This window comes from Manis javanica, chromosome 6 (genome assembly GCF_040802235.1).
Source record: "Manis javanica isolate MJ-LG chromosome 6, MJ_LKY, whole genome shotgun sequence".
NCBI lineage: Eukaryota > Metazoa > Chordata > Mammalia > Pholidota > Manidae > Manis > Manis javanica.
In genome coordinates, this window is record NC_133161.1 from 50,047,184 (window position 1) to 50,074,974 (window position 27,791).

The 27,791-nt window shown below is 39.7% G+C and overlaps 1 protein-coding gene across 5 annotated transcripts in view; it reads left to right on the forward strand.

The window, feature by feature from the left end:
* The window catches only part of OSBPL3 (oxysterol binding protein like 3), a 222,384-nt gene extending 202,721 nt beyond the window's left edge, over positions 1–19,663 (forward strand). For 4 of the 5 annotated variants that reach the window (XM_037027466.2, XM_037027462.2, XM_037027464.2 and 1 more), the window contains 7 exons: positions 3,697–3,760; positions 6,703–6,781; positions 7,951–8,095; positions 11,005–11,149; positions 14,462–14,588; positions 16,180–16,302; positions 19,311–19,663. In XM_037027466.2, the coding sequence (XP_036883361.2) occupies positions 3,697–3,760; positions 6,703–6,781; positions 7,951–8,095; positions 11,005–11,149; positions 14,462–14,588; positions 16,180–16,302; positions 19,311–19,407 (780 nt within the window). In that variant the 3' untranslated portion in view covers positions 19,408–19,663. Of the gene's footprint in view, positions 1–3,696; positions 3,761–6,702; positions 6,782–7,950; positions 8,105–11,004; positions 11,150–14,461; positions 14,589–16,179; positions 16,303–19,310 lie in introns of all 5 variants that reach the window. The other variant, XM_073238683.1, reaches the window with a different exon arrangement.
* Positions 19,664–27,791: the final 8,128 nt, after the last annotated feature.

The following is a 27,791-nucleotide window of genomic DNA, read 5'->3' on the forward strand; positions in this document are numbered from 1 at the left end:
ATTGAAATAGTTTGTCATCTGCCTCTCCCCCTTACCACCTGCCTTTTGTATAAAGTGCATTCAAAGCATAAATCAAAAGTGATGAGGATAGGGTGAAGAAAGAGCTCAGATACACAAATGAAGACAAGAATTTTTAACCACCAGAGGGACTTAATGACTTTGAGCTTATAGAAAGAAACATACATATAAATGCATGCATAATAAAAACAACATATTACTAATTTCCTGAATGTTTGGGAAACCTTACCAATCAGAAATTGCTCCTATTTGATTGGGATGGAGAGGAAGTGATGGAGAAGAATACTAAAAAACAGTCTGAACTGGCTTTACCCAGTGGGCTGATAGAGAGTGTCTGCTCTGGGACTCGGCCCATTCCAACTCCAACTCGAGAATCTAATGTCTTTCTGGGTTACATCTGGGTTACAATGTGAACAAAATAGAAACTCAACAAATCCCACACTAACACAGGTTAGATTGTGCTCATTTTATTCTCTACTCCAGCAGATTTTAGAAAGATTGTCCTCAATGAAGATTAAATTATGAACCATGAATTACCCCATTTCTATGAGCATTCAGGTTCGTCAAAGCCTTAGCATTAATATTTTCCAATTGGCTGGCAACCACTGATGGTGAAATTTGAAGACTATATCAAAATATTAGAATTACAGCATTACATTATAGAAATATGGACCTTATTTTACAAAGAAATAAATGAGACTAAGAGTTTTGAAAGGTCAGACTCAACAAATTCTTTCTCTTAAGTACCCGTGAGACCTTAATGGTGCACGGAGGCTTTAGGGAAGGACCAGAGCCCAACTTTTGAGAGCAGCTGGAGCATAAAAGAGCATTGGATTTGAAATGAGAAGACCTCAGTTTAAAGTTCTTCCCTTGTCACTAACTGTGTGGCAGGGGATGATTCTTTGATTTGTTTCCTTATTTGTAAAGTAAGCATAATGAAGACTCACGGTTACCATGAGAACTGCATGGAAATACCACTCATGAGAAATGACCCTCCTACTTCATAACAGCATATGACCCTGGTGTTTTTACATGTTGTCATCAGTGTTTAGTTTGCAGAGTCAGTGGTATCAGCCCTGTTTTGCAGATGAGGCAGCTGAGGCCCAAAGGGTTTAAAAACTTGATCAAGGTCATACAGCCAAAGGTGATACTGCCCAGTTAGGGCCTTATCTGTGGGACTCCAAAAGTTCTCCCTCATTCCCTGATGCTAGTGCAGCCCATGGCAGAAGCTCCAGAAATACTTCATGAACAAATAGCTGTTGTAAGGAAATAAGTCAAAGAAAAAATAAGGCATAAATTTAATTTCCCTGGAAAGCTCTGTAAGCTTCTTAAAAGCAATGTACACCAAATAAATCATTCCCAAAGACCTTTTTAAGCTAGAATAAAATAAGCAAAATCATTGGTATTCGAATGCTGAGATTTATTCATTCAGAAAACATCCTTTGAGCCCATCTAAAGGCACTCGCTAAGCAGTAATACACTAATTGGACACAATAGTTTTAAAAGGCCAAAGTTGCATATGGGACATACATATACTTTATGGTATGATAAGGCTTCTTTTATAGTTAATATGGACAGAATATTTATCCCTGTTTCATGGAATTTAAAATTATTACAGTAAAGATTTATAGCTTTATACTGTATTTGGCTTTGATGCTTACATTTGGCCACTCCCAATAAAATGCCAAATTCCTGATCAAGGCTGTGGTCCCTATATTTTTTACTACATAGATTCTGTGGGAATAATACTACATTATTTCTGCCTTATAATATTCTACTTTAAAATATGCCTACATTATGAGGAAGGGGGAACATCCCATAGCTCCGCCCCCACTGCACGGGGTAGGGGGAGGTTGGTGGGGAGATATTGTCTTGCCCTGGTTTAGTTTTATAGGATCCCAGAGTTTAACAGTCCCCCAGAGAGTTTGCACTGAGAGCTGGTGGAGGAAGGAGGCAGAGATGGGTGCAGCATGTTGTGATATAAAGTATCTTCAAGGAGTTGGATTAAAAAGAAGACAATGAAGGCAAGCGGCTAGTTGCATTTTAGGAGTTAGATTTCTAAATTGTGCTGGAAATGAAAGTTACCCCTGAGAATCCCATAGGCTTTGGGAGGTGCTGCATTCTTAAGAGTCCATCTCATATTGGATCTAGGATGTATGTTCACTGAGACCTGAAAAATACCTGCACTATTTAAATCTGCCTCTACTTTCTTTGGGTTAAGCTGATATAGTTAAAATTACATCAGTTAAATGTGTATATGGCATGACTCGAATATCCTGTCCTGCAGTTCCTAACCTAAAGGAGTGGCACACAGAGAAATGGTTTTCAAGTCATGATTATTGCAGCTGAGGGTCTTGAGCAAGATGGGTGGCTAGGAATTTATCACATTCCTTCCCCTGAAAACCATTGTTGTGAGCCCCAAATGCTGGCTTTTACCTCGGCTTCTTCTCTACCAGTGTATTTGGGAAACATGACTTCATCTTTCTGGTTTCAGTCTCCTTATTTGTAACATGAGGGCTTTGGGCTAGATGCTCTAAATATAAAATATTCTACTAAGAACCAGTGAAGTCAGAGAAATTTCTGGAAATGCTGCTGGCAGCAGTACTTTGATTTCACTGATACTAATTATAACAACTACGTGTATCCCTCATGTGCCTTGAGTTATGAAGATAATAAGAAAATCTAACTGAGGAGCCATTTTTTTCTTCAGCTTCTTCATTAGGAATAAAACAGAAACAATGACCCCAGCAACAAAAGGCAGGGGAATGTGCTACTGCCTCTATTAGAGAGGATTCTCTTTTCTAGAACATAATTGCATTATTTACTCAAGATATTTTTATCTTGATAGAAAATGAAAAACAAATCTTTTTCTTAGCAGTTGACTAACATTTCTTCAATAGTTGTTTAGCTCTTTTCTTACAGAAACATTATTTTTTAAAATTATTTTTTATATTGAGGCACATACAATACAATGCACAAGTCTTAGTGTACAGCTTGATGAATTTTGACATGTGTAGACACTCATGTAGCCATTGCTCATATCAAGATGTCAGACATTCCCACCAGTTTTTTCCCCTTCATCTATTTCACACATCCCCGCATCCCCCTATTCTTTTCAAAAAATTATCTCAGATCGTTCTTTTTGTAACTGATTTGAAAAGAGGCTGAACTTCTTGATACGATTTGCAAAAGAGTAAAATCTGCTGAGCCAAAGAGCATTTTGTGTTGCTTACCTGTACATTTAAAAATATGTACTAGTTGACTTCTTAATTAAAACGTTTATAGGAACTTTCAGAACAGCTGCAGAGATTTTGACATTGGTAGCCAGTGGATTGTAGGGTTTCTGAGCAGGCAGTCCTTGTATGTTCCTGTTTTTATTTTCACATCTTTCAGAATGAGTCTCTGTCCTCATCACTCACCACTGGCTGCTTTCTCCAGGGCTTCTGGAGGCTTTCATTCATCCAATTTCTTCTCACCCACCCCTAAGTGAACTTGAGCAAATGGGCGCTGACTGTATCACTAGCACCCTCTTGAGGACAGACATGTTAAAGGAAAATTAAAACAGTTTTCATTCATTTAGACACAGCACTGTTACATCTCCATGCAAGGGAGAAGGAATGGTGTTCATGAGACACAAAGTTAATTAATTTTTTGTTTTCTGGTCTTTGTTTCCATCAGGTCAGCCACCATCCACCTATCTCTGCATGTCATGCTGAGTCTGGAAATTTTGTTTTCTGGCAAGGTAATGTGCAGATATATTTGACCTCCATCATTTTTTGTAATATTATAAATTTATTTTAGTCAGGAACTACTGTAAATGCTTAGTTCAAAAGTGGGCCCTGAACTTACCTTGTTGGAAGGATTTTTACCACTTGGTGTTCTTGCTCTCATCTCTGACCAATAACTGTTACTTGTCTACTTCATAGTTAAGGATTCAGGAGAATAATTTAGTTGTTCCCTTTAAAAAAATTCTCACTCTTTGTCTGAGCTACCACCATTTATTCCTTTCACTTTTTCTCTCTTTTATTCCAGCCGCTTGAAATGCCTCACATATTTTAAGGGATACTAAGTATTTCCAGTTATTTGTCTAGAGCCTAGAGAGTAGAAGGGTTTTTTTCTTTGAAAAATTTAAATTTTATTTCTAAAATTAGATTTTACATTGCTGACTTTTTTTTTCCAGCTTTGGGGTTGTTATTCCTATATTCTGTTTATATTTTGGATTTGGGAGGGGCTGGGTTGTTCTGAAGAGTAAGTAAGGCTTGCACACACTTCCTAAATGGATTAACAAATTTTGCTGATGTATTTCTTTATTAAAAAGTTGGTGTGTACTATAGAAAAAAAATCTGAGCATCCCAGGTTTTCAAATAATGAACACACATCAGCTTTTAAAACATTTTCCTCTGCTAACAGTAATAAAACCTGATTTGCCACACTGTCTTTTTAAAAAAAAATACATCTATAAAATGTTAAAGATATGAAAAAGTGTTTTGTAAAGACTCTTCCTCCACCCCAGTTCCCAGCCACCCAGTTCCTTTCTCTAGAGGCAAAATCAGTGTTACCAGTTCAGGTTATGAAAACCAGTGTCCTTTCTGAATCTTTGCTACTAAAGTTTAGAATTGAAGCTTGATTAGAAATTTTTCTAGCTTTCACTGAAACTCTCTGCAAATAATTCTTATAAGATCTCTCACCCCCTAATCGCTAAGTGTCATTGACCCTGCCAGCACTTCATTTAAGTTACGTACCATGTAATCAGAAGAGTCTTCTTGAAGTACCTCTCGTGTGCTCTTTATGTTACTCATGGCTTCCCTCCTCATCAGCCTTTTCCTGGACAATCCCACCTGGTCCCATAGGTCCATGACTCCCAGATCCTGCTTTCTTATCCAATCTGATGTTTTTCTTTTATTGCATTATTTAGACCATTTACATTTTTGTAATTATTGATGTAGTTGGGTTTAAATGTGGCCTCTTGTTATTTATTGCATCTGTTCTTTGTTCCCTCTTTCCTCTTTTCTGCCTTTTAGGCTGAATACTTTCTATGATTTCATTATCTCTTTTTGTCTTATTAGCTATACCTCCTTGTTGAATTTTTAATTGTTACTTTAGGAACACATTGTATTTCTTTAATGTATCACAGACTATCTTCAAGTAACATTATGTCACTTCACGTTTAGTATAAGAAACTTACAAAAGTATACTTCCAGTTCCCTTCTCCCAATCTTTGTGCTTTTGTGGATATACATTTTATTTATGTATGTTATAAACCCTGTAATATGTTATTACTGTTTTTGCTTTAAACAATTAACTTTTTGGGGGTAACAGCTTTGAGATATAATTTATATCCCATACAATTCACCTAATTAAAGGGTACAATTCAATGGTTTTTAGTATATTAACAGAGTTATACAATTACCACTAAATCAATTTTAGTACATTTTCATCCTTTAAAAAAACCCTTTAGCCAATATTCCTCACTGCCCCAGCTTCCAAATTCTGTCAAACTCTTCTGTCCTTAGGCGATCACTAATCCACTTTTTGTCTCTGCATATTTGCCTAGTCTGGATATTTCGTATGAATGGGATCATGCAGTCTCTGGCCAGGGGCTTCCTGGTCTCAGTGCCACCTCTCTCCTGGACCATGGTCATGGCACCCTACTTGCTTCCCTGCTCTCACCTTTACTTCCCTACAGTGGATTTTCGTGCAGCAATCAGAGGGATCATCCATCTCTGCCATTTTTTTTTCTGTTCTCTGTTTCCCTGTTGGCACTACCATTCCTACAAGTTAGAAAAAATGAAATCATCCACAAATTATCTCTGTCTTCACCAGTCTGCATTTGATTTGTCACCCAGTTCTATTTCTGCTTCTCTAGTGGTTCTAGGATTATTCCCTTCCACTCCATCCCCCACTGCTGCTGTCTTGGTTCACTTCACCCTCATTTATCCCTGGAGCAGCTACAGTAGCCTCATAACTTGTCACCTTGCTTTTCATTTCTGCTTCTGGTCCATTCTCCATATCGCTCCCAAACATTGTTGCAAAACCTGTGTCTAATCATATTAGTTCTCTGTGTAAACAATACCTTATTTCCTCCCCAGTGCACACAAAACAGACTTCTTAGCCTGGTTTTTGAGCCCACTGAGTTTTTGTATTCAGTCTATCTTTCTGCTCTTCCCTGTAGACAGTCTGAGACCTACAGGACAGAACTACACCATATTCTCTTATGTCCCCTTGGACAAGCTGTGTCTTCTGCCTTAAATTACTTTTTCTCCACCTGGTGAACTCTGGCTTGTTCTCCAAGGCCCAGTTTACATGGCCTCTGCAGACAGGCCTTCTCTGCTGCCTTGCTCAGGCATGGGAGTCACTCCTCCTCCTCGGGCTCCATGTCGCCTCACCGTGTGCACAGTTGCAGCCTGTGCCTCACCGAGGGGGCATTGCTTGTTTTCACTTCTGTTTGCCTTTCATACCATGAGTTCTTCCAAGGGAGGGACTTCATATTATAAGTTTAGTTTCCCTGATTCTGTTCTGAGTACTCTGTTGGTACTTAAAATGAATGAAAATTATCCCATAAGACAATGGATTTTATTATGAAGAGATTGTTCTGTATCGTGATTAATCATTTATCCAGCCTAAGAACTCTTTGATCTACCTAGCTCTCTTGATAAATATGTAATAATTGGTATTTCATTTCAGATGTGAGATGGAAAAACAAATTCTGGGGCAAATCCATGGAAATTGTTCCCATTGGCACAACCCATGTGACTCTGCCGGTGTAAGTTCTTCTGTGATTAGGAACTTCATGGAATTTAGGGCCAAGACAGAGATTTAGGAACAGCATATGGCTGGCCACTGTCCCCTGTAGTGTCGAGCATCTGTTCTTATCTTTTAGTTGGTTTCACAGTAGGTTCAAATGTACTTCATTTTGATAATCTTGCATTTTCTTTCACTCAAATGGGAATGCTTCCTGGAGGACAAAGTTCCTGGAAGCGAAGCTGTTTTAAAACTTATTTCCACTTTCTAACAAAATTAAGAATGGTAGTTTTTCTTTAATATTGGTTGCCATGCCTTGCTGCCACTATTCCTTTTATGAAGGATATGGCCTTGATCCTATAGGGATTATTAATATCATTTATAAAGCAAAATGGCTGTGAGCATGGCCTCTGGAACTGGGCTGCCAGGACTTAACATTTACTCCACCACTTACTAATTACAGCTTCTTGGGCAGGTTCCTTAACCTTTCTGATCAACAGTTCCCAATATATAAAATGGGAATAATAAACCACCTACTTCACAGGGTTGTTGTGAATGTAAAGCACTTAAAATAATACTTGGTTCATAGTATATATGCCACATAATGTTTGGTCTTCTTACCATTGTCCTCATAATTATTATTTAGCTCTGAAAGTAGTATCTGAATACTTTCTCATTGTAAAAGATTTAAGATCAATGGATCTTAAGATTTGTATATAAGATAGATGTGTGTATGTATATATACATAAAATACATGTGTATGTGTACATAAATATACGTGTGTGGAAACAAATATGTATGTGTGTAGGGAGAGCAAATTGTAAAAAATTCCCATACCTTTCCCATTGGCACTTCCCTTTCCTAGTTTGGTGACTTTAGGCAAGTCACCTCTGGCTCTCAGTTTCCTCCTCTATCAAAGGAGGGAATGGGTTGACCAGGCGACCACCAGCTTCTGCTGAAGTCCCTGGCAGCCTCCAGAGCACCCCAGTGTGACTGCTGTCACCCCCTGGTGGGCACGTCTCCTTGGGTCGTGGAAGCTCAGAATGCCCAGGGCAGCTTAGGCACTCAGTATTGGTTCAGAAAGGAAGGAAGGAGTAATTCATTACATGGCTTATTTTTTAAAAGAGCAGTGTTTGCATTTGCTGCTGGCTCTTCTGGGAATTGTTACTTTTACTTTTTCCTCCTTTTTAGTTTTGGAGATCATTTTGAGTGGAACAAAGTGACCTCTTGCATCCATAACATCTTAAGTGGGCAGAAATGGATTGAGCACTATGGAGAGATTGTCATCAGGAACCTGAGTGATGATTCCTGCCACTGCAAAGTGAATTTTATAAAGGTAACTCAGGTGACCTTGTGAGCTCTGACTCTGTAAAGACCTTGGCAGAGCTGGGGTCTCAGGGCTCAGGGTATTCAGGGAATTTTATCTTTGCCTTCGGGTCAGTAGACAAACAATGCCAGGGGCTCCCTGGTTACCCCCTGCCTCTCTCCCCTGGACCAGGGCCATAGCCTGTCTTGGCCTTCCTCCTTTCATCTTCTTCCCCTGCTGTCGGTCCTCACTGCAGCCAGAGGGACCTTCTGAAACCTAGGTCATCATGCTACAATATGGATAAACTTTGAAGATATCATGCTGAGCAAAATAAGCCAGACACAAAAGAACCAGTATTGTGTGTCTCCATATTTATGAGGGACCCAGGGAGTCAAATGCATAGAAAGTAGAATGATGATTGCCAGGGGCTGAGGGGAAGGAGGGCTAGGGAGTTATTATCCAGTTGGGTACAGAGTTTCAGTTTGAAAATTTGAAAAGGTTCTAGAGATATGTGATGGTATTTGCACAACATTGTGAGTGTTCTTAATGTCACTGAATTGTACACTTAGAAATGGCAAAATGGTAAATTTTGTTATGTATGTTTTACTACAATTAAAAAAAGAAAGTTATGCTGTATTTCACCAAAATCCTCCAACAACTTCTGTCTGCCCTTGAATAAGGCCTGCATCCTTACAAAGGTCCACAAGGCCCTGCACAGCCTGTCCTCCCCACCCCTGCACTCACACTCATGTACACATAACCACATGCACAGGTACATGTGCACAAATGTGCACACACACACACACACAGCACACACACACTCCCCTCCAACCTCAACTCCTAGCATCCCCTCATCCTCTTCCTTCTTCACTGTCCTCTGGCCTCATCGGTTTTCTTTCTCTCTCCTTATTTCCTCTTGCTTGGGCCCTCTCCCCAGATCCTTCCATCAGCAACCCTGTCTTGTTAGTCACTCTCTATTCCCTATTTTCTTCAAAGTTTTTATTAACATCTGTAGGTAGCTTGCTCACTGTTGGTTTGCTTGTTTTCTTTCTGTTGCCTGCGTTCTCCTCACTATGCCTGACTCCATAAAAGCAGAAGCCTGGTCTAATCTTGTTCACTTTGTGATGCCTGGAAATGGTGCCTGGCACACAGCAGAGGCCTATGAACATTCATAGATAAATAAACAGATTGGCCTGAGGCAAAAAGCACCGAATGGTCTGCTACCTTTCCAACTGCCTTGATTGGTGCCTTTCCACCTTCTCTTGCTCCTTAAGAGTTTCTCTTGCCCTTAAAAATCTCATATGCTTAATATGGCTGTAAAATGTTACCCTCCTCAAGGAACATTTGCTTTTAATTAAGATAAAAATCACAAGCCAAGAGATTAGGTTTTAGTTGCAGAATTCCATGCAGTATCTCTGCACCACCTGTAGCTGGTCGGGGGCATCATGGAGAGGTAGTTTGGGTTCTTTATTAGACCCTAGAAATCAAACTGGGTTATGGACAGATAAAATGCTAGTAGTGATTTGGAGTAAGATGAAAGTGACCCTGCCTTAAAAACTTCATCTAAGCTCTCTGCAAAAAGAAACAGAAGACATGTGAAACCTTCATAAGAGTGTATATTAATCATACCTTAATTAAAAATTAAAAAAAAAAAGAAGCAGAACACAGCATGGAATAGGTAGACTAGATAAGAGCCATCTAGTTCTTAACATTTTCCTCAAGGAAATGTGCGTGACTCACATTTCTACCACCCACCTGGTAGTCGTTCACTTAGGACCAGAGAATAGATTTTTGTAGCTGTGAAAGTGACAGGAATTGGGAAGTTGGATACGCCTCTGGCGTTGAAAGAAAATGTGAATGCAGGTGCAGACATCGCTTGGGAGACACAACTACCTCCCTCTGTGGTGTCCCACCACGGTGCCAGCACTGGACGTGTTGGCAAGTATCTCTAGCAGAAAATCTGACTGTTGCTTCGGAAAAAATCTAAGAGCCTAGTTGGTGCTTGTTTCCCCTTCCTCCCATTTTTACGTGACTGGAGAATGCAATATTACATTTCTGATACGGCCCGGAGATGGTGCTCTACTCTGCCTTTCCTCCCATTTTCCCCACAGACGTGGAATGGAGAAATGAAACCACCTGAAGAGGCCTGAAAACGCCACTCAACTTTATGATTTCCAAACATGGGTTCTGTTTTGGCTGCAAATAGTACTAGGATTCTTGATTTATGAATGAATGCTTTCTGTTCTCTTGTAGAGGGTTTTAGGGCAGCAAGATAGTTGGGAGAGCTAAAAAAAAAAAAGCAACTCTAGGGAGTTAGAGCTCCCTCTGCTGGCCACCCTGTGGGACTGTATAAAACCCACAAGGCTGAGCTGAGCTGAGCTGACCTGGTCTCACTCAGACCAGGACCAATTTACAATGTGAGTATGAATTGAGTAAGGTTCCTATGGGTTAGATGAACAGATCTAGACTGGGGACAAAAGTAATAGAAGAAACTGAAAATTGATTGGTTTACAAACCAGCCTCTTTGGTTGGTTTACAAAGGACTGTCTAGTTCCTTTAGAGAAAAAATTATAAGAGTTGTATTTCTTTTAAATTGCAATAGTCAGAGCCACAGTGACAGCTGTCAAACATCTGTTCCAGGGGAGGGGGCTTAAGACCCACTCACACCACTTGGCTGATGTGTGAGAACTGAGCAAAAGTAGGGGAAAATATATCTTTCACAAATGTTAGTTGTTGAGTTACAAACTATAAATAAAGGGTTAGCTGATAATTTGTATTAAATAATTAACACATGATTTTTTTTTAAGTCGGGACCCAGAACTGTAAACTGTATGTGATGTAGAATCATTCTTGTTTTTTTCTCTTTCCTTCTTTTTCTCTTAATATCTGTAATAAGTTGACACTAAAATATAAACAGAGAAGTCTCATTTGAATCCTAGGCAAAATACTGGAGCACTAATGCCCATGAGATTGAAGGTACAGTATTCGACAAGAGTGGAAAAGCAGTACATCGGATATTTGGAAAATGGCATGAAAGCATCTATTGTGGTGGCTCCTCTTCATCTGCTTGTGTCTGGAGAGCCAGTTAGTATCAGCCCTGGGCAGAGGGTGGGGGGTGGGGCATGGCCAGAGGGACTGCAGGTGGCTGGCATCAGTACCTGTTGTCTCTAGCCTCTGCCTGCTTTGAACCGTCTTCAGGTAGTGGTCCTACCTAATCATATTTCAAACTCAGCCTCATGCTTATCAACAAAACCTTAGTTGGTCTAAGTTCTGCTTTTTAATCTCAGAACAAAGCCGTTGCTAATCCAGGGTCACCCTGAGGAAGCCTTCCAGTCCGTACACATCATTCCTGAGCCTATGCTGAGCACTAAGAAGGAATGTCAGTGAAGCACAAGAAGTCATTCTAGAGTAGGAATAAAGGGAAAACTTACTAGACAAGCAGAGTGGCCTGAGGTTCTACAAGAGCTAGGGGTCCCCCAGATATTCCCGGCACCATAAACCACTCCAACTTCTGCTGTAATTCCAGAAGGATGTTGTGTCCTTTGAGCAGCTGTGGGAGAAGGACTAGAGAAGCCAAACCTTCATAATATGTCCCCAAAACATGTTAAGACTTTAGTTCATCTTCTAATATGATAAATATATTTCTAAGGCATGGTCATATTGTACCATAGTTCTGAGATACCACCATTGGTATGTTTTAGGCTGATCAAAACAAAAAAGAAAAAACATTCTAAAGGTGGCTTGAGCCATTAGATGTATGCTGTTTCTTAACAATTGAGGGGATGGATAGCCCCAGGTTTGTTACATAGGTAACTTACCTATGTCAAGAGCACAGATCATTGAGGACACATTCTAGCCACTCCCCAGTACAGCAGTGATATTTCCTCTCATGGATGTAAAATGGTTGTCATGCTTCAGTATCATTTCCTCAAGTGGCAGCTCACTAAGAAGAGATGGAAAGACAAAATAGCTTTCTTCTCTTGTGCCTTCCTCTTTTCAGGAATGAACTATTACCTAGGATCTCCCAGCAAATGTCTTTATAAGTTGTCATCCTGAAGTGGGTCCAAACTCATCCCTAAACCAGTCATGGGCAACTGGGTAGGCAGGAGAGGTTCAGATGGGCTTAGATGCATCCCCCAGGGGAGGGCACAATGCCACCTGAAAAGATCAGCTTTCCATTGGCAAGTAGAAAAGGGAAATGACTAGAGTAGGCAACAGCAGTGCCTCCTTCAGTGAGTAGCAGTCATCTCTTCCACCATCACAGAGATTCCCATGATGCTATAGAATGAATTGACACATGTGGCCACCTTCCTGGCTTCAGATGTTCAGAGGCACTCTTGAGATTTTGCAAGTGAGACACTTGCTCTCCTTTGCCTAAAGCATAGCTCACAGATGAGAACTGCCATTCTCTCTGGATGTTAAAGTAGTAGCTTGACAAAAGAAAACTCGGTAAGCTGTTATTCTGGTTGTTATTCACTGACTTTATGTTTCTGCCTTGGCACCCTGCTCTTCTTCAAGAAAAGCCACTGTCTTTAGTTTGGTGGTTGGGAGACTGGAGTGGATTTTAGAAAACAGTGGGAAATTTTGCTATTATTTTCACCCTATGATATATAGAGAATTAGATTTAAAATTAAACAAAAAGGACTTCTGAAGCTTTAAAAAAATGGGTCTGTAGTAGAGTTCGTGGAAAGCATTTGTATTGATATTTGTATATGAAAACAACTAGAGCTGAGGCTGTGAGTGGATTCTATTAGCCTATATTTGATTTACTTGATGTGTAAATTTGTGTATTTTTAGCTTCATTTTTGGCTGAAATTCAAGTTAGGGAAATATACTTACCTTAGTCTGCTTGTGCTCCTAAAATAAATATCACAGACTGGGTAGTTTAAACAACAGGAATTTACTTTTCTCACAGTTCTGGAGGCTGGGAAATCAAAGATCAAGGCGCTGGCAAATTTGGATTCTATTGAGAGCCCTCTTCCTGGCTTGCAGACAGCTGCCAGATCAGGGCCCAGCCCCTCTGACCTCGGCCTTAATTACTTCCTTAGAGGCCCCAAATACAGCCATACTGGGGTAGGGCTCCAACATATGAATTTGGGGAGGACACAAACATTTGGTCCATAGCAGTTAGTTCCTGGCACCCCCTCAGCCATTCCCTTCTCACATGCAAAATATATTTATCCCATCCCGACAGCCCCCAAGTCTTAACTCATCCCAGCATCAACTCTTAAGTCTGAAGTACAGAGTCTCATTTGAATATCACCTAAATTGGGTATAGATGAAACTTAAGGTATGATTCATCTTCTCCAGCTGTGGAACAAAAATGTGCTTCCAAAGCACAATAGTGGGATAAGCAGAGGATGGATATTCCATTCCAAAGGGGAGGCATAGGAAAGAAGAAAGAATGGTAGTTCCCAAGCAAGTCCAAAACCTAGCACAGTGGATGCTACTGGATGTTAAGACTAGAGATCATTCTCTCTGATTCCATGCCCTCCAGACGTACTGGGGCAGTGGCCCTCCCTCCGTGGCCCCCATGGCCCTGGGTGGTGGCAGCCTGGCATGTTGAAACTATGACAGCGGCCCCACCCTTTGAAAGGGAGAGGCAGCCTTGCCCACTGGAACTATAGTCTGGGCCTGTGGTGGGAGTGGCAGCCTGGAGGATTTCTGACTCACCTTCAGAGTCATCTTCTTTTTACTTGAAGGATAACACATATTTGCAGCTGGATAGCATTAGGGAGCCAGCTTATGAAACACCAATAGTCCAAGAGCTTAACTTCATTCTGTCCTATTCTCTCTGTCTCTTGTGGTTCTGGCTGGCAGTATTTCTGCTGGTATAATGCCGTCCCTATTCCTGGCTTCTACTGAGATGGTTTTAAATTTAAATCTGTAAGATTTGGAGAGGCAAGAGTTGGTGTAAAGAGGGGCAGAAAAGAAAGGAATAACAATGACCACTTGCCCTGGGTTCAACAGTATTCTGGGTACTGGACAGAGTTCCAGGAGAATTTGACACTTCTTAAATGAAAAATGGATTCTCTAGGGTGAGAGTCTTCTTAGCCAGGAAAAGTGGGTCTGGAATTCTTTTTAACAGGTTTATTTTAGTAACAAATTATTGTTCTAGTTTCCACAGTATAGAAACTTCATGGCATTGCATGAATTTGCTGTATAGCCACACTTAAGAGGCCTTATCCTTGTAAGCAGAAGAAAACTTATAGAGAAGAAAATTTAGAGAGAAATATTCAGTACCTATTTGTTAGCCAGAATATTTTTAGTAGAAATAGAAAAGTTTAGAGTTGAAAGAGAAAAATTGTAGCTGGTCCTAGATGAAAAAGGTGAAGGAATTAAAATATAAAGAAAATGAAATGCAAGTTACAGACGAATGGCTTCTTTTTCTTTTAGATCCCATGCCGAAAGGTTATGAGCAGTATTATGGCTTCACACAGTTTGCGCTAGAATTAAACGAAATGGATCCATTATTGAAGTCTTTATTACCACCTACTGACACTCGATTTAGGCCAGACCAAAGGTAAGGGTTTTAAAATCTTTATCTCCAGAGATGTAAAACTCTTTATAAAAAGTCTTGTCCCAGGCTACGAAAAGAGCCTGAGTGAGATAATGTCATCACGAGTAGAGATCAAGGGGGACTTTGAGTCCATGGAGGGAATGGAGCCCAGCTTAATTCTGTGTGGCTTGACCTTTATTCATTAGTAGAGCCCTGTTTCTGTTGACATAGCAAAAAAAAAAGTGTTTATTTGTAAGAGTCTTCCTGCATATAATAACATAGAACGTGTTGTGTATTCAAGAGTGAAAAAAAATCCAGCTGCCTTACTCCTCGAATTTGAATTATTTTGGTGCCCTGAGATCTAACATCTGATCCTAGGTTTGCTGCTGACAATCTGTGTGACATATGGTAAATATTTTTAGTCTTAGCCTCAGTTTCCTGTTCTGTAAAATGGAAATAATTATCTCTGCTCTAAGGCCTTTCTAATTAAGACTTAAAACTCAGGAAAAAAATGGATAAACATGACTTTATTTAAAAACAAAACATCCTTCTTCATGGTAAAGTAAATATATATATATACTGAAAGTCTAAAGATAAATGACAAACTGGGAAATCTGTATTTGCAACCCATTTTATGAATTGGTTCTAGAAATTAAGATCACAAAAAATTCTTGAAATCATTAAATCATTAAAATCATTTAAAACATGGACATAGGGAAATGAAGAGTTCACAAAATAGGAAATACAGATATCCCTTAAACACATGAAAAGATGCTCAATCTCATCAAAGGTATTCAAGTTATTAAAGCCACATTGACATACTCTTTATTAACCTATCATATGGCAAAGATTCAAAAGTTTGATGTGATCTGAGACTATGTGAAAAAGGTACTCTGATAACATTCTGGTGGGAATGCTATAATGCTATTTTTAAAAAGTCTATAGTAAATTGCTATAATCCCCGTACTACAAACTCACTTTTTAACCCAGGATTCCACTTGCAGAAGTTTTTCCTACAGATATACTAACCCATGTACAAAATGATAGATATATGTGGTCATTAACAGCAGCAATTCTAATATTAAAAAATTAGAAACATCCCCAGTGTCTTTCATAGGGAATTGTTTAAATAAATGAAGGTATATCCACACAACTGAGTATTGTACGCTATTAAAAAGTGAAGATATTTGTGTCCTACCAAGAAAGATCTCCAAGATATATTGCTAAGTAAAAAGTAAAAACAAGAAACCAAGGTATAAACAGTATGTGCACCATGCTACCATTTATATTTTAAACAGGGAGGGAGGTGTAAGAATATATATTAACACTAGCTTATATGTGTATAAATCTCTAGAAGGATGCACAAGAAACTAGTAACAGTGGGTTACCTGAGGTGGGGTGGTGGTGGTGAGGAAACAGGTAGAATTAGAAACAGGGATGAAAGGGAGACTGTGCCCCAAAGTCCTTGGAGTATTTTTAAGGGTTGGAGAGGGGTCTTATGTATAGGAAAGCATTTTGAATATCCAGTCTCAGGCACATGTAATCCCAGTAGTAGTAATGATTGTTATATTTTCTTGGAATTCATGTTCCCTTATTTTTTTCCTCAATACTTCAGGTTTCTAGAAGAAGGGAATATAGAAGAAGCTGAAATACAAAAGCAGAGGATTGAACAGCTACAGAGAGAAAGGCGGAGGGTCTTAGAAGAAAATAACGTGGAACACCAGCCTCGGTTTTTCAGGTGTGTGCAGGGACTGTGTGGGTCATTACTCAGTAGGTACTGGCAATACCTGATGCTCCCACTGTAAGGAAATTGAACAGGGGTGTCCTCTACCCAAATGAGAGGGTTCTGGATGATTTTCCTGCTTTGGAGTAGTTTAACCTCACCTCTGTGTGAGGGCTGGACTTTCTGTGGACACTTGCCTCTGGGCTGTCCCTTCCTCTGTCCTACACAGGAGCAGCGTCCCCTTTTCTGTATCCCTTGCCCTTTTCCCAGCTGCCCCTCAGTGCCTCACCCAGTAACTTTGCAGAGGAGGTGCTCAGTAAGTGCCTGTGGAAGAAGCAATCAGACTACCCCAACCCGTCTCCCAATACCAGGCCAGCTTTTAAAACCCATGTCTAAGGTGGGTCACCTGCCTAGGTATACTTCCCAGGCGACAGAGATAATTAACAATTACCCACTGGTTACCAAAACAGAAATCCAAGTAGTCTACTTTTTTAATTGCAGATGCTCCAATGTGCTTAGACTTAAAACATTTATTATTAATTTTGAAATAACTTGCCAAGAAGGTCTTGTTAAAAATAGACTGAAAGATTTAAAAGGGGCATTGTAGATCATCAGCCCTTCACCCCCTTTTACCTTAACTAAAAGGAAGTGAAGGCCCAAAGATTATAGGCGGTCCACAGAGGACCCGCCACACTATCCTGGCTCGGGCCCGGCTCTCCTGACTGCAGGCCAGAACTCTATACGATTTTAGGGCTGATCTAAAAAATCAACGTTAAAACAGGCACATGAAGGAAAGTGACAGGCTCTTGCCTTACCCCTTCCATCCTAGCCTTGCTTTGAGGGCAGCCAGGGCCTTGTTTGGGGGTAGTTTGGGTTTGCCATTGCTTTTTAATGGGCAACAGGAATACTTTTAAGAGGAATTAGCTGCTATTCTATCAGTAAATTATAAAATATTATTTCCAAGATAGCAATAGTAACAAGTAACAGTTTATCCCTAAAATATATATAATGCTCTTTCCCTTAGAGTTGATGTGGTCTTTGCCAGATCCCTTCTGATCACTTCCACGAACTCAGGATATGAGTGATTAAAGATCAACTGACCAGAGTTTTTTCCTGAAATATTCATAACTTCTTCTTATATCTAAACAATAAGATGCCTTAAATTACTTTTCTGAAAAATGCAAGGCATAGATAAATGGATAGCTTAATAGACTGATCAATTATAGATACATGCATATACCCTCAAGGAGACTGTTTCTTTTTTTCTCTCTGATAAATCATCTAGTGTTGCTTTAAAAACAAGGAAAATCTATATTTACACAGATGTTCATTACAGTATTTTTTAGGATCATTAAAAATTGTGGGTAACAAAACTGTCTCAAGAACTAGGTGAGGAGATTCATCAACTTGATCTAATATGAAAGCAACAAAATGACTTCACAAAGTCTTTGCAGCTATGTGGGTAATGAATCAACGTTTAAATGCAGAATATAAAATACTGTCTAGGTTGTCATTGCAGCCATCTAACAATTATGTCTGGTATGGAAAAGGCCATGGCTCTTCCTCCTTTTGATTGCCTGTATTATTAGAGTGTTGGATATGACAAATAAAAAGTTGGAGAAAAGGCAAGAGTTCTTCAGCAACAGCAGTACTGGCAAAGAGGTGACATAAAGGAATGTGGGACTTAGATGTTGCCATTAACACTCACTCAATGACATGAATTCAAACAGTTGCCTGTAGTCTTTTGTAGGGATTGACCACAATTTAACAGGTACTCTATGGGGGAGGGCACTAAGGAGGTTGTTTTCAATCTCTAGCTTCTATAAATATATGTTTATAATAATATAATAAACATAAAGTAATGTTATTTTGTATATGCATGAGTGTAGTTAGATTAAGAATTCCTGTAAGTAGAGATCAGAGTGTGTGCTTTTGTAATGTTGGCAGATACTGTCTTACATCTTCAAAGCAAAAGGAGAGCATGCCTGTTTCTCCATACTCTCAGGAACAGATTTTTGTCGCACTTGTTTTCCTGTTCTAACAAAGGTATATGCTTGAAATGAGCCAGTTTGCCCAATTCTGCCAAGCCATAGAAAATGAGGAGCCCCTTAGTACCAGAGTCACCAAACTTTTCCAGTAGAGGGCACATAGTAATATTGTTAGCTTTGCAGGCCATAAGGTCTCAGTAGTGATCACTCAACCCCGCTGTGCAGGGTGAAAGCAGCCGTACACAGTGCTAAAGTGCATGGGCATGGGTGTGTTCTAATAAAACGGTTTTACAAAGACAGACAGAAGGCTGGCTTTGGCCTTTAGGTTTGGGCTGTAGTTTGCTCCCTTATTGTGATGATGGAAAATGATCTCCAATACATACTATGTCAAAAATTCAAGGGATAGATAGGAAAATATAAAAAATGGGAGAGGGGTGAAGGATGTGTTCATACACATTCATACATGCATGAAACTAATCTGAAAGAATAAAGTTGATAAGATCAACTTTGAAGAGAAGAAATAAGAGGTGGAGAGAGAGGAGGAGAAGAAAACTTTAAGCTCCTGCCCTTTTGTGCATCTTTTGAATTTTGATCCAGGTAATATATTATCCACTCAAAGAATAGTGAACCACGGTCACTCGCTCCACACTGTTACAGCTTCCAGTTCCTTTTCTTTTGAATGTTAAATTTATCACTTGATATGAACAATGTGGTTGATTTGTAGCTTTTACATATTCATACCCAAGGTGGTGACTATCATCCCAGCCATGTTTTGACTACAACAAACTCTTCCTTCACTTATGCTTCTCCAAGAAGCACTATTTTTTATGAACTCTGAGAAGTCAAAGTCAGAAAGAACAATGTGTTTGCCAGACTTCCAGTCCCTCACAACTTCAGTACTGGCCTTTTAGGGACATTGCATACATTTGAGAATGATAGCCTGGTAGGCGTGGGAGGGAGGGAGAGGGGAAGCTAAAGAGAGAGACCAGGACAGTATTTTCAAGAGCCTTCAGAAAGTATTTCCTCTTTTCACAGGAAATCTGATGATGACTCTTGGGTGAGCAATGGCACCTACTTGGATCTTAGAAAAGATCTTGGCTTTTCCAAACTGGACCATCCTGTCTTGTGGTAAAAGGAAAAAAAGAATGAGACATCCTTGTACTCTCCTATGTTTGCTTTCTAAAGCCACAAACCTGTATCTGTATATTTAAAAGGTACTATCTAGGTTGATCACTTGTGCTTAGCTTAGAATTGTAAGTATTTAAGGATATATTTTCTTCAATAGATTCTTTACAATTTTAAATGTTATCACAATCATTTATATGAATGTAGAACACCTTGATATTTCTTTTTATATATAAACTATTTAATAAAAATGAAAGATTGAATGTTAATGTGTGGGTTAAAAAAGAAGCTTTAACACTAACTTTCCAAAGGTTACAAAATTTCAAATTAAATTTATGCCTTATAGAATTATGTTGGAGAAAAAATCCATCTCTCCCTGGTGCATTAGGAAATAAGAACACCCAGGGTTACGCACCCATGCATAAGCTACCCAAGTTTAATTTGATAGCTCGGATATCTTCTTGCCTCCAACAGCTCTTGAATCGCCCAGACAGAGCAGTTCTGCCGAGGCTGCTCTGAAGAACATTTGTGTTTGCATCTCGGTAGTTGGGAGGATGGAATAATTTTAGTGGAGTGTATATTTTTATATGAGATGGATATGAGACCTTCTTGAAGTGGAAGTATTTGAGCTCATCACTCTCTATAGTTTTATTGCCTATGTGCCAATTTGTACAGTTACTCAGAGCAATCGTTGTTAATCTGAGAAATCCCCATTAATTAAATGTTTTAATGGCATCCCAGAGATGCAATAGGAAATCTCTCCTTAGTGAGAACTGAACCCTTTACAAATTAAAAAACTATTTTCTGCTACCCACCCACTCTTAGTTTCCCTGCTGTCCCCACATCTCCGTCAAGTATGGAGTGTTCCAGTTTAGTGTAAAACATACAGCACATTCCACACAGGAGTTTGATTTTCTAAAAGCTTAGCAAAATAACTGTTTAAAATAACTCAACATGTTTTTCTTAAATACCATTTTGGTATTTTCTACCTCTTAATAACACCACATTTGAGATCTTGTATAAAAAGTTTGACCATCTGCCTTACAGACAAATGTAGAGAATTGATGTTCTTCCTTTGTGTTGTGTTCTGATAAAGCTGTAAGTGTCTTATCCCTTTCCTCTACTTCCTTCTTAGTCACACCACCCTTTTGTGAGTTTTGCAGTAGTCTTGAATAATACAGATCATAACTATTTAAAGGGGAAACTTTTTAAATGTGTTATTTCAAAGTACAATAGAATTTGTGCAGTGGTTGAATGTGTTATCAAAGCAATCCCTACTTCTGCCCAGATTACATTAAAACCAAAGCCTCATTTTTAAGACCTTTACTTTAATGTCTGTAACAGTCCTTTGGGACAACTAGTGTAATGGTGTGGGATTTCTCCAGAAAACATTTTTAGATTTTTAAATAATTTCAGAGCATGTAGAATGCTATGAATGAAAAGTAGAATAAATAACAAAAAAATGCATGACTTTTCAGTATCACACCAAATAACCAGTTGGACAGTATTTTATTTTCAAAATGTAAAGGTATTTGAAGTGGATCAGTGATCTTTTGGAATCTGCAGGTAACTAGCATTTAAAAACAATGACTTATTAAATATTACATTCATTCATTCCATTTTATCAAGGTGTCAAGATGAGCACAGTGTGAGTATCACTTCTATTTCTAAGCAGTTCAGTGACACAATCAAATTCTTTGGTATGTGCTTTGTCTTTTTCTTTCCAAGCATGTATCTAAATTCTGCTCACAGACAGGAAGTGGCAGGCTATAGATTTAAGGGTACTCAAAGGGAAAACAAATCTAGTTTTCACATTGTGAAGATTAATGTAGAATTTTAAAAATACTGATCATTAGATAGGCCTGCTCCAGAGGCTGGCTCAAAGAGAAAAACAACAACAAAACAAAACATGCAGCCTGGATGGATGTAGCCTCGCCATCAGTATTTGGAATTCTGTAATTGTTCCAGTACTGTTATTTCAATTGATCTTATGCTTTATTATGGAATTACAAGGATAAATGGAACAAATAACACCTTTGAGATGGGCGTGAGGATGAATTAGAATATAATACAGAACTATATGCAAATTTAAAAGTCTACTAGTCAGAAGCAGCATCTATAAAGGGCTTTTTCTGAAATTTAAACAATTTGCTGATGCAGCCTTATACTATAATCTTAAAACTACCTTGAGGGGGAAGTGGCTTCTTTTTCCCCTCAGTCCCTATTTTCAAAAGCACCTTCCCACCTAACTTGCAGCTGAAGGGCATTTTACATTTTTAAGATGAAGAAAACAGAAACAAGTTATTGTTGTTTGGGAAGAATTGAAATATAATTTAATTTTTGGGACTTTGAATCTCCCAATTAAATAATGCCAATTTGAGATACATATTTTAAGATAACTCCGCTCAAGATACCTGTTTTCACTTCTATTTTATTCCTGATTATTCCATCCCAAGTTTATGCTGAATCGCCAGATAGTCTTGGAAATGGGAACTTTTGCAGTCAACCTCATTGCACTTCACATGTTCCTGTGGCTATTGATTGCCCCAAGCTGCAGGTGATCCACTGAAGAAGGAGCCAACAGAGTCCAGTGTAGCCAGGCAGCCGATCTCTTCCCTTCCCAAGCCCCAAGCACAGGCTGGTATTTCCCTAATAATCCAAGTCTCAGTGCTGCTTCTCTAAGCAGTTCACCTCTCAGAGCCAGGCTGTTTCTGGTCCTAATTAAACCAAGTTCATTTTAGGACAACTGTCCAGTAATTCATCAAGTCCCCAGAATGCCCAGATGCCCCCACAGTCCTCATTTACTTCCTATGGGATTTTGGGGGAGAAAAAAATGTACAGACCAACTTTTTAAATGTTCACTTCATTCAAACTGCTGCTTTTATAATACTCTACTTCTAATTACTTTCAACAAAGCATCTGCTTAAGCTTCAAGTACTGTCCTTCATCTGTATTTTCTAGATTTATGATGAATAGTCTTATTCTACCATTAACAATGTCAATCCTAAAAGAAAAATAGAAAAGTATGAAGTTTTTATTTGGCTGTTGAACCTTGTTGTAGGCCTACTACATATGCTACAGTTATATTATGCCTTCCAACTATCATAGAATTTCCTCAGACCTTTTAGTTATGAGTAGGAGCAATAAGAAGTTGTTCTTGTAATCTTAGGAGTAATAGTTCCAATGTATTGGCATAGTTTACTTGAATGTCTTTAATTTTGATATTCACATCAGCATAAATCTATTTTTGCTACCAGACAATAGTTATTTTCATGTGCTTGATTTTCCTCTGTATTATATTAATTGGTTACTCAGTCTCAGTCCTTATTTTTCTGTGTTGGAAATATGTACCACATGAGTATCTGCAAGTCATGACAGTCTCAAATGCAAGCCATTTTCAGAGACTTTGGCTTTAGGGAATGCAGTGAACAGAAATTGCTAATATATTTTATTTGTAATGATTTTATCTTCCTGTTACCCTGAGGGGATACTTTTTTTTTAAATGGATATCTGTACATCTTCCATGAAATTGTTTATATTTTGTTTAAATCCCCACCCTCCCACCCATACCCGTATGCCTCCAAGAGCTCCCGCTAATTTGTTTCTTCCCCTCATGTAGCTAGCTGACTGAATAAATAACATGGAAAAAGGCCACCACTGTCTGTTTTTCCAGGTGAATCAGTATGTGTGACTGTCGAAAGGGGACAGGATGAGACTGTAGCCTAGGCCTTTTGAGGAAAAAATGCACTAGCTTACCTAAAGTGATGGAGGTTGGAAATAACAATATTTTAGGACATAAAGTAACTTAAAAAACATAACCTTTGCCATATTTTTGATCCCAGACATTTCTAAGATGTACTACAAATGAAGTCCCCCAGGAGTCCCCTGTGTTTACCCCAGCTTGCTGTGGAAATGTTATTTTCTGTGTGTCCTAACATGAAAAAGGAAAATTCTAACTACTAGCACCAATTTAATGGCTCTAATGAGTGACCCACTCCTCTCCTCCCATATGGGAGTTGTGACCCTTGCCATGCCAGTAACACTATTAACCCTTACTAAAGACCCATTTGATTCAGTCAGTACATTTATGGTGTTACACAGTGCTGGATGGCAGAGTTAGTAACATAAAGTCACATCTCTGCATCCCTAAGATACTCAGAGACAACCAAAAGCAACTCATGAACCTTGATGGGATCCTGCCTTAAAAGAAAAAAAAAAGCTGTGGAAAGCAGTATGGAGGTTCCTCAAAAAACTAAAAATAGAAATACCATTTGACCCAGGAATTCCACTCCTAGGAATTTCCCCTAAGAATGCAGGAGCCCAGTTTGAAAAAGACATATGCACCCCTATGTTTGTCGCAGCACTATGTACAATAGCCAAGAAATGGAAGCAACCTAAGTATCCATCAGCAGATAAATGGATAAAGAAGATGTGGTACATATACACAATGGAATATTATTCAGCCATAAGAAGAAAACAGATCCTGCCATTTGCAACAACATGGATGGAGCTAAGGGGTATAATGCTCAGTGAAATAATCGAGGTGGAAAAAGACAAGTACCAAATGATTTCACTCATCTGTGGAGTATAACAACAAAGAAAAAACTGAAGGAACAAAACAGCAGCAGATTCACAGAACCCAAGAATGGACTAACAGTTACCAAAGGGAAAGGGACTGGGGAGGATGGGTGGGAAGGGAGGGATAAAGGGGAAAAGGGGCATTTTACCATTAGCATGCATAATGTAGGGGGGAGGGCATGGGGAAGGCAGTATAACACAGAGAAGACAAGTAGTGATTCTATAGCATCTTACTACGCTGATGGATAGTGACTGTAATGGGGTATGTGGGGGAGTCTGGTAGCCATAATGTTGCTCATCTAATTGTACATTAATGATACCAAAAAAGAAAAAGAAAAGCCATAAAAGATATTTTGATTAGTTAAGTTAGCAAAAAACATAATGAAATTATTGCTTATTTTCATATCTGTATTGTGATAGAACCTGTTGATCTGAATCAAATCTGCCATCAAAGGAGGACTATTTTTCAACATGGCAAGATAATATTTTATAAACAGTAAAGGAATCTTAAAAGGCAGCCTCAGAATATTTTAACATGTTGGCCATTATTGGAATAGGTATTAAAAGCATTCTAAGGTCTCGACTTTGAGGAGGCAATTATATTTGAAGTACAGGCTCCAGGCCATTAGTTTACAAACAACTTAGTCACATTTTCTAGCCACAGCAATGGAATACCAGCTAGTTAATGTCCATCAATGGCCAGAAAATCATGACATCACTGATCTAGTTGACACCAGCCAAGGGTTTCTCACTGTGGACTTACTAGTTGGGGTCCTGCAGGAGACAAAATCCAACTCTGATGCATCAAGAGACTTAAATGAATGACCTACTGATGCATCTCTTCAGGCATATTAACAACAGCTGCAAGTCATTACGGACCCGCCCAAGCTGGGGCACATGGGGAGGGAAGGGCCTTCAGGCTGTAGTGGAGGGACATTAGGTCTCTACCATAAAATCCAAACCAGAATAAGGAAGAACTATCCCAACCTCTGTCTCCTCTGGCCTCTATTCTTCTTCGTAGCTGAACCCCCGTGATCCCGGGAGCTCCCTTGGAGCAGTTCTTAGAGCTCATACCCCGGAGTAGGGGGTGGGCGGGAACAAACAGAAAAAAAAGCACCTGGACCTTGTGTTCACCAGTAATTCGTGTCTGAGCTTTCAGAGGAATTTCCTGTAAGTAAGTAGGCTTAAAAGCCACTTTTTTTTCCCTCTGGAGAGGACAGAATTTGTTAAATTATTTTGGCTCCCAGTTATTTTACCCAGGATGAATTACAGTTAACTGTGCTTTTTAAAAACTTTGTTTCTCCGTTATACTGTTGTTGTAACATTTTTTATGAGCTAAGGGCAACCTCCACTTCTTTGTTAAATTCCATAATTTAAACATACCAGTCTAGGGAAGAGACATCAACTTCAGCAGTGAGTCTCAAAGTTGGCTAATGTCCTGGGGGTAGTTTTTCACATACGTGCACACACACAATGCACACAGTTCCTCCAAGTGTTCAGACCCAGACAGCCCCACGTATTCTGTTCACCAGCATTTGCTCATCACGGAGCTGAGACACCAGCTTCTCATTTCATGACTATTTATTCTGCAACTTTAAACATGTGGCATGTTGGTAACAACTCTGTATTGCTTTTTATGACATTTTATATTTTGCTTTTGTCCTGTCTTTGAAATGTGAAGGTAGGGGCCTTGTCACCTCCTTCCTATGTGACATTTCATGGGTACTTTAAAAGGGGCTTGCAGACAGGGAGCAGCCAGCAGTTGCTATGAAGGAATTTTGAAAAACATTTACTGAGCCAGGAATGGTTCCAGACACTGGGAATACAGTCTTTCACCTTGAGGAGCTTTGGGTCTGGTGGGAAGCTTGTGGATCAGTCAACAACCAGTGTGATAACTATAAGGCTCTGTAGTTGAGGACGCCCACAGGATGGGGGCTCATCCAAGCTGTCCATGTGGACTGAGAGGCAGGACACACTGCAGAGACAGTGCAGAGATGAGAGGACTTGACCACCAGGGAAGGTGAGGTGCTATGATCAGGGTTCCTCTCCACTCCAGTTAGGCTACAGCACTGCTTTCCAACCAGCATCACAAGGAAATTTTGGTGTGTCACAATTCTGGTGTTTGCCCAGACTGGAGCCGTAAGACAGGGTGGGGAGTGGAGGCAAGCAGTACCCTGGCACCCACAGGGACTGGAGAAGGCCGAGGCAGTAATGCCGAGGGCCCCCTCTTCTCCCTCTGCTGCAAGATCACTAAAGCCACCACTTTCCACACCCCATCCACCTCCTCACCACATATCCACACAATCTTAGTGAGAGAAAGGGAGGCCAAGCCTGAGAAACCTGAGAGGTTGATTTTTCTCTCCAGAAGTGACAGAGCATTACCAGAACAGGCTGTCTAAATTAACTGATCAGACTAAGTTTTTTTTTTTCGTTTTCATTTTTTATTGTGGTAAATTGTACATTAAAATTTGCCATTTTAACCATTTTTAAGTGCATAGTTCAGTGGAATCAGGTGCATTCACATTCTCGTGCAAGCATCACCACTATCCATTTCCAGAATTTTTTCATCATCCCAACTGAAATTCTGTACCCATTCAGACTTAGCTTTAGACAGACCTGGATCTTGAGTTAATTTTTTTTGCTCCTGAGGGAGACCAGGCAGTTGGTGACAAGATGAAAGCATGCACTCCCCTCACTTGTGAGTTACAGGGCAGGTTGTAGTTTTGCAACCCCACTATAGAAGCCCCTGGATAAGTGCCATTTGGGCAATCCCCACTTTACAGAATAGCTCAGCTGAAGACCAGACGTGCAGCAGCTTGACCAAACTGCTGCAACTCATCAATAGCAGTGGGGATATGAGCACGTGTCTGGCTTGTTTCCACACGCAGCTCCTTCTGCTATAGATAGAGATGCAAACAATGCGGTCCAACAGCTGGGTCCTTTCTAAATTTCAGTACTTGTTCTCTAATTTTCGTTCCAAAGGTTTCTTCATGTCTTTCAAGCTGACACAGGCAGTTCAATGAATGGGAAAGAATGCTTGGATGGGACTCAGGAAGCAGAATTCTAGTTAGTGGTGAGACCTTGGGTAGGTCACTTACCCTCTGCCAATCTCATTTAGCTCCAAGTAGGAAATGGACAGGTTATCCTTAAAGTTCTTGCTATGCTTCCATTTGTGACCTCAAGACTAGGTTGAAATGTTTTTGATCAATTAGCAACTATTCACCAAATAAATCAGCACCAAACATGAATCAGACACAGTCCCTGCCCTCATGGAGCTTACCTACAGATTGCAACATCTGTCCTAAAATTATCCTTTTCTATTTTATCCTGAAAATGGGAATTATCTGGCCACATGGAAGAATTGCATTGCGTATTTAGAAAATGCTGTCAGCTTCTGAATCCAAGAGCAAGCAATTGCTGCAAAGCCTATTGATACGGACCTTTGCTTGTACACACTAGCCAACAATATAGGGAATACAGGAGAGAGAAAAACCTAAGTTTCTGTTCTCCTGGAGCTTAGGGTCTAGTAGGGCAGAGTTCAGGTTGGAGACAGTGAGCACATAAACATGTATGGTGTAGACACAGAGGGCTGTGGAGAAAAATCTTGAGGATTGTGCAGAGGGAAGATTGTAGGGTGTCACTATTTTATGTTTAGGGGGTAGTGAGGTAGGGTTTCACTATCCAGGGGACTTAAAGAGACCTGAAGGATATGCAGAGGAAAAGCATTCTGGGTCATGGGGATGGCAAACAAGCCCAAAGCAAGGGTGTGTGGGTAGGTTGGGGAGTGGCAAAGAGGCCAGGTAGGTGGGGCAA